This window comes from Odontesthes bonariensis, chromosome 12 (assembly GCF_027942865.1).
Source record: "Odontesthes bonariensis isolate fOdoBon6 chromosome 12, fOdoBon6.hap1, whole genome shotgun sequence".
Taxonomy (NCBI): Eukaryota; Metazoa; Chordata; class Actinopteri; order Atheriniformes; family Atherinopsidae; genus Odontesthes; species Odontesthes bonariensis.
Window position 1 is genome coordinate 20,222,851 of NC_134517.1, and position 7,768 is coordinate 20,230,618.

Genomic DNA, 7,768 nt, shown 5'->3' on the forward strand with positions numbered 1-7,768 from the left:
ATTTTGTTAGTTAATTAATTGCTATGTGCAGTTTAATAAATTAAGTAACAGCCTTATCAGCCCATTTGAAGCACCACAATCAGTTTATCTAATGAGCCATTTGCATCCAAAAGAATGAGCTGCAGCTTTATTCAGCGCCAAACGTTTTCCTTTTGGTGCTCCACTAGAAGGCCATTGGTTGACTGGGCAGGCTATTTGCATACAGCAGGATTTATAGTCCCTCAGCTAGAGTTGAAGGCACATGTGATTTGACCTCGCACGAGTGACACACCGCTTGCACCATTTATGACTGTTTTGGGCCGCATTTTCCATACCACGAACATGGGATTTTGCAAGATTTCGTCAGCTGGACTGTGCGTGGTGCTTGCTGTGTTTTCATGCACCATTCACTGTACAACTACAAGATATTTCACCCATGAAGAGGATACACCTGGGACCGAGATAGGCAATTTGTCTGAAGATTTAAAGATTGATCCGGCAGAAGAGTCGGACACATCATTCCGCTTCATGCAAGAAAGCAACTCTTCTCTGATTCATATGAGAGAGAATGACGGACTTCTGAGTGTCGCTGAGATAATTGATCGAGAGCAGCTCTGCCCCAGGTCTCCCCGTTGCTTCATCACCTTTGACATCGTGGCCCACTCCAGGGAAAAGTTTCAACTCATCCATGTGGAGATAGAGGTGAAAGACATCAACGACCACTCTCCTCGCTTTCCGCTCAACGAGACAAATCTGGAAATAGTGGAAAATGTTCCCTTGGAGTCAAGATTCCCTCTACAGATTGCTCTCGACCAAGATGTGGGTGAAAACTACATACAGAGCTACAACATTTCCCCTTGTAGTCATTTCGCCATTGATGTGCGCGATGGGGAGGATGGAGTGAAGTTTGCAGAGCTGGTGCTAGTGAGGGAACTGGACAGGGAGGTGGAGGACTCCTACACCATCGAAGTTACAGCATCTGACGGAGGAGTGCCTGCAAAGTCCGGGTTAATGACTGTGAATATCAATGTGCTGGACTTTAATGACAACAGCCCGATATTTGAGCACAGCTCTCTGAAAGTTGAGGTGAAAGAAGACTCTCCAGTGGGCCACCGAGTGCTCAAGGTGCATGCGTTTGACCCCGACGACGGCATAAATGGTGAAGTGCTGTACGCGTTTGCCGGAGGGTTGTCATTTGAAGCTGAACGCATTTTCCACATTGACCCGTATTCCGGTGACGTGACGCTGAAGACGCTGGTTGATTTTGAAAAGAGGAGGTCATACGAGCTGGACATTAAAGCCTCAGATTTAGGTGAGAACTCTGTCCCATCCACCTGCAAAGTTGTGATAGAGATCGTGGACGTGAATGACAACGCACCTGAAATCACCATCAAGCCGATGACGTCCAGCAGCGATGGAGTCGCCTACATCACAGAAGCCGCGGCCGCAGAGAGTTTCGTGGCTCTGATCAGCACCTCGGACAGAGACTCTGGCTCCAATGGATACGTAAGAGTAAGCCTGCTCGGGCACGAGCATTTCACCCTCCAGCAGGCATATGGGGACACTTTTATGATTGTTACCACCACAACTTTAGACAGAGAGAAGATCCATGAGTATAACCTGACTGTGGTTGCAGAAGACCTGGGAAACCCACCTTTTAAAACTGTCAGGCAGTACACTATCAGTGTCACAGATGAGAATGACAACCGCCCTCTCTTCAGTAAGTCACTGTATGAAGTTTCAGTCCTTGAAAATAACATTCCAGGTTCATATATAACCACGGTTGTTGCTCGAGATCCAGACGTTGGAAAGAATGCCAAAGTTTCTTACAAACTCATCGATTCAGAGGTCCCAGGAGGATCCCTCATGTCCACGTATGTTTCTGTAGATTCACTCTCTGGCTCTTTGTATACTTTAAGGTCTTTTGACTATGAGACACTTCAGCAGATTGAGCTGGTCATCCAAGCAGATGACAAAGGCTCCCCTTCTCTTTCAAGCACCTCAACAATCAGGATTAGAGTTGTAGATCAGAATGACAACTATCCTTACTTCACCTTCCCAGTCCTTGTAAATCATTCTGCTGATATCCTTCTGCCTTACAACGCACCCTCTGGCTATCTTGCCCTTCAAGTGTTAGCTGAAGATCAGGACGAGGGAGTGAACGGCGAGCTCTGCTACCAAATTGTACAAGGTGACCCAAAGCTGTTTACAATGAGCAAAGACACTGGAGAAATTGCTCTAAAACAATGGCTGACAGCTGAAATTGGGGACGTGCTGGAAATGAAAATAGCAGTGAGTGACAAAGGCAGGTCGCCGCTCTCTAGCACTGCCACTATTAGGTTTGTTGTCTCTGACACAGAGCCCTCTGAAGACCAAGTTGTCATTGTGCTGCGGTCAAGTGATGAAGAAGGCTCCAGCTTTGATGGCTCACTAATTATCATTATTATGCTCAGTGGAGGTTGTGCATTGTTGTTAATTGCAATAGTGGCTGTGGCTGTCACATGCAAAGTCAGCTGTGGGGGGAGAACCCGTGATAGCAAGAGAGAAGTGTGCCAGAGCCTGTTTGATGGCAGGCCTCTGCCCATGCTCAGTTCAGCAGAACCAAACATTTACACAGGCCAGCGAGGATTCTTCCACGAGAGGACGTCTTTGTCACTGGATGATTCCTGCCTGTACGAGGAGAGGAGTGGGGACTCAGAGACAAAGGTGAGACAACTAGTATTTTTCACTATTTTTTATTTTTACTTTCATGAAGTTCTATAGTGTTGCCTTAATCTTTGTGCCAGAAATGGAAACTAAGCTCTCTGCTGTCACTGTCTTTGTTCTTTTAGATCTTCCTGCCCTCCAAGCATTTCCAACCAACCTCTGTGTGGCAAGGCGACAGATTCTGCTTGCAAGTGAGGTAAGAGAGACAGGATATGCATCACTATGAACAAATTTCCACTGATCAGAAAGTCTGCTTGCGCCATGCACAAGTTGTTGCTTGTGGCATGCTTGTAGAATTAGGTTAGATGGGCAGCAAAGAGCCAGGCCCTACATGTGAAAAAGAAGGAGATCGATAATCAAGCTAATGTGGTGTAGTCGTGGCTCATACTGTATTTGTTGATTATAGTGGCATGGGCAACAACGACCAGCTGAGCGTGAAGGACAGTGGAAAAGGGGACAGCGACTTCAATGACAGTGACTCTGATATCAGTGGTGACGGAGGCAAGAAAAACTTTAGCACCTTCCAGCCCAGGCTTAAAAGTAAGTTTTCCACGTCTTAATCCCATACATAACTGAGTTGACATAAAGGATAAGTGGTGGTAAATATCTACACTAACAACCTCTCACCCTTATTTCAATTCATATCAATTTACTTTCAGGTACTGCAAGCAGCTTATCTGGGGATTGCCAAGGCACCTATTGCGCGATACCACCACAGAGCTTCAGTGTGTCCAGAGACAATGCATACACAATAGGCTTCTCTCCCGTGCCTGTCTTCTGCAATCCTAATGGCAACAGGAAGGACTGTGGTTACAGCACAAATTGGCCTAAATCACGCGGCAGCATGCAGACCTTCTCCAGATCTGGGACTCTTCCGTCTTACTTCCCTCAGCAGCAGCATGAAGCTGGTGTTTGCGGTGCTGCAGTCCACCAGCAGGGTCCTAATATTGTAACGGTGGCTACAGAATCAGAAGTTGCAACTATCTTTTAAAAAAATTGTTTATAAGTTGAGTGAGATGTACTTATAAGATGTAAATATCCAGAACTTCCCTTTTTATAGTTAACTAACAAGTGCATATATTGGTTTATGGACAGAATTATCATATAATTGATTGTTCATTCATGTTGTTTTACTTGAATTTCAGCCTACTGCATTACATGATGCTGACTGGTGTGTCTTTTTCCAATAAAAGCCTGACTAAAAGAATGAAAAATGTCATTAATTTAACTTTTTTTTCAAATATGATGCTGGGATTAAAATTAATGATTTGACAATGAATAGTTTTAATAAAAAAACATTAAATTTTGGAGATAAGATAAATATCCCAAACCCTAACACCAACCAGAATTTGTAAACATGTAGAACTCCTCCCCCAGTTAAAATCTACAGGACCTAAATCAGATGTAAAATTTGACGCTGCTCCATTACCTGAGAGACTTGCTTTGAAGAGTCCAAGGTTGTTCAGTTGAGTTTCTTGAATGCAGATGAGAGGGTAGAGCCACATGAAGTATAAACCATTATTCTGACAAAATCATCCCGGGTGCTGTGATATCAGTATCTGCTCTTTAAAATAATTTACTTCACTGTACAAAACACAGTGAAACATATAAGATTGCTTGACAAATTTCCTGCTTGTCAGTGAAGGGCAAATATTCAGCCTTTAATGATTTAATCTGCCTTGAAAATGGAGGGGAATACATACAAGGTGAAATAAGAAATTTTTTATGTAGCTCATCAAAACTCTTCCTTCAAATACACTGACACTGAGAAGACATCAGCTTCCCTAGCTTTACTGTCACATTTTGCAGGGCTGAATACCATTTCTCAGTTTAATTCAACTGTGAATATGCAGGGCAAGTGCAGGCTGTTCTGGTCCTAAATGATTTATTGATGTGGTGCTGATGAGTTTTAAATCCATAACCAACACTGTTGACAAACAACACTGGTTGCTAGAGGGGTTATGAGTTGTAGAGCACACACAGTGACCAACTTTTCAATCTTTTTCTGTCTTAAAGCGCTTATATTTTCACTTGCACTTCCAAAAAAGAACTATAATGTCTGAAAGCAAATTCAGGACACACGGTCTCAAGAACCCTGAATTATGCAAGAAAAAGATCAATTACATACATCTCTCAATCAAGGGACCATGTCCACAGGGAAGTGTGTGGGTTTTCATCAACAACTTCAAATGTGCAAGCCTGCTTTAATATTGCTTTCATCAACATTTTCAAAATGTGTTCCCCACTTGTGTAACTGAAAGTGTGGCACGGAATGATGATTTTAAACAGTTTTAAATACCTGCTCATGCAAAACTTTGTCACAGTATTCTGTCCTCATTATTTCTAAGGTCAATTTAAATGATTGTTTGACTTATGGAAGAAAATGAGACAAGACCAGAGGGCTGTTACAAATTGAATAATAACCAGATAAGGAACAGCCCAAAAAGAGAAAATAGAACCGTTTCTAAGCAGAGGAAGAGCTTTCAGAGGAATTTCATGGCAGACTTAACCATTTTTCTGTGTGCATGTGTGTGTTTTTTGTTCATCTGCAGATATTGGGGGCTAAGAGCAGTGCTCATTTGCATGCTCATAAATACCTGCTTTTTTAAGCTTTTGATAGCTGTGATAAAAGCTGGAATAGAGTGGATTAGACACCTTTTTACATAACTGTAAAGCACTAAACAGAGTTCTCAGACATTACCACGATATGCCTCATGAATAAAACTAATTCCATATCTAAGCTGTCCTGACCACAGTTTTTTTCCTCCTTTTTTTATTCACTAGATTCTTCCGGTAAAGTCGCTACAGTTCGAAAATTGCAGATATATTAACTTGAGGATTCAAGGCCACTCAGTACAAAAGGCAAGCAATAAGAAAGAAGGTCATATTTGTGCCCCTAGTGATGTTCACAGGTCTGACAGATAGCCAATTGTACACAGAGGGAAAATGCATTTATCAATCAATACAATATGGTTCCCCTCTGTCATTGCTTTATATTCTCCTTGTAGGTCAAATAAGCTGTGCACTGACCTGACAATTTATGCCATGAGGTATATTCATTTATAGTTTGGAGTAAAATGCACGTCTACTGTCGTTGGCAGACACTATGTTAATTTGTTTTCAAATGGACTTCACATTAATGTCCAGCAGCAGCTCTCACAGCCCATTTGAAACCTCCCCAGGTAATAGAAAGCAAGCGTTGCCAAGCTACTTTTCAGCTCATCACAAGTCTGCTGACAAATGAGTCAGATATGTCCACGTCATTTCTAGCCTCTGCATGTGTGATGTTAGGTTTATTTTTGACAAATAGCTATGCGTATGCCTGCGATTACGTTGTTATGGCCCCTTAGTGTGTCAAGATTGAGACACAGTCCCTCAGTGTATGCAGCATGTAAAGATGGAGCCCTCCTGAATCGATGGTATATGGTGCTTCAGGCCTGTAGCACGGTGCAATGTTTTGTACTTCTTGCATCTTGTCTTCTTCTTTGTCTGAGCTGCCAAGTGCGAATATTGACTTTTGGATACTTTGAATTGTAGGGCTGGTGTGGAAAAATAACACCATTTGTTTTCCACTTGACAGTTTGTCTTAAAGCTGAAGCTTTGTTTGTGTTCATTTACCATTAAGTTGTCAGCTGAGTCATTTATAAGTTTGATTGGACCAAGTTTAGCCTGGGCATGGGCAAAAGCCGCAATTTCTGCTTAATTATAGGATGTTATCACAAGGGCTTTGTCATTCCACTCTAATCTTCTTCTATGAATACATAACACAGACAAAACGTGTGCACAACAAAGACCTGCTTTTTACTTCAGTCATATCATCACATGCATGTAACTGTAGCAATTAGAAAGAACTCACAAACAAGAGTTTGTATTTTGTATTCTGTCTGATCTTTGACTATCAGAGACTTTGTAACACATCCTTGTTAAAATATACTTGTTTATTCTGTTGTTTACTCTCTTGCCTAAAGCAAGAGGAGATCAATCCTATTCATGTCTATGTAGTTTGTTTTTCTGTTTGAAGATGGATCGAGCAGCCTGTTAGCTTAACGTAGCCTGTCCAGAGTTATCTGGGGTGTCCAGGTAGTCCCTGGAGACTCAAGAAAGTTTTTCTTTTGTTTGTTGGCCAGCTTTAAAAGATACCGAAGGCTTGATACTTTTATATTTGGAGAAAGCCCAGCTCATTTCCAGAATGTTTATCTAAGCTAAGATAACTGGTTGCTTCAAGCTGCATATTGAATATCAATCATCTCGTCTGACTTTTAATAAGGAAGTAAATGCAAGCATATTTCTTCAGACTTTAGGAATTTACATGTCAAAAAGTCACGCCTTGTTTTACGACCGCCTTGAATAAATTGAGAAATGGCTGAATATTTGTATTCAAATCTGAACTGAACAATATTCTCCCCTCTTCACTTTTCAGGTATGAATCTGAGTCTCGATTATGGGATCCGAATCATTTCACGAAAAGGCTCAGTGGAGAGACGTGATCTTTGAACTGTCATCAAAAGCTGGATTTTCATCAGCAGAAAACTAACAATTCAAAGTCCACAAATAACCCTAGGGGACTGTAAAATGTGCAGCATAGATAGATTGCATTCCACAAAACTCAAAAATGCTGGTTATGAGCAGCAAATGGTGGATGTTCCCATCACTGACCTGGAAATGTGTCAGAAGGCCCCCCATTATGCCTTCCCTCCTGATGCCTTCTGTGCAGATACAAACAAAGGATTCAGACCCATTGTCCCACAATGTGTGGAGTGGCAATAATACTGCTAGTGCATCTGTGTATCTACATTTTCACAATAAACCACTCAAGGATAGTCCTGTCTCCTATGTGTTGACATGACATCCCATATCACTGGCTGCCTTTCCCAGCCAGCACGAGTTTCAGCAAACACCAATGCCCACCATCCACCGGATTACAAACGTCAGAGACTCAGACTGTGATCACAAGGCGCTTCCTTCAGTTCACCGCTGCTGCTTCTGCACACATTTCTTTCTCTTGAATCTGAATTATTTCAGTGTCGTCCTTAAACTCCGCAATCACCTTGTGGCATATGGCTTTTTGCTCGTGTGATTTTCT

The 7,768-nt window shown here is 42.1% G+C and overlaps 1 protein-coding gene across 1 annotated transcript; it reads left to right on the forward strand.

Annotated features, from left to right (window-relative positions):
• Positions 1 to 321: 321 nt before the first annotated feature.
• On the forward strand, positions 322 to 3,676 carry LOC142395969 (protocadherin 8). The gene is made up of 4 exons (XM_075478517.1): positions 322 to 2,685; positions 2,811 to 2,881; positions 3,092 to 3,225; positions 3,345 to 3,676. Exons 1-4 carry the CDS (start codon positions 322 to 324, stop codon positions 3,674 to 3,676), a joined length of 2,901 nt encoding a protein of 966 aa, XP_075334632.1.
• Positions 3,677 to 7,768: the final 4,092 nt, after the last annotated feature.

What these genes read in the sequence shown, in the direction of transcription:
- LOC142395969 (XM_075478517.1), top strand. Translation starts at nt 322, where the DNA reads ATGGGATTTTGCAAGATTTCGTCAGCTGGACTGTGCGTGGTGCTTGCT. An exon ending in GTGGGGACTCAGAGACAAAG is followed by an intron (nt 2,686 to 2,810) that starts GTGAGACAACTA and finishes TTGTTCTTTTAG; the next exon opens with ATCTTCCTGCCCTCCAAGCA. An exon ending in CTTCCAGCCCAGGCTTAAAA is followed by an intron (nt 3,226 to 3,344) that starts GTAAGTTTTCCA and finishes ATTTACTTTCAG; the next exon opens with GTACTGCAAGCAGCTTATCT.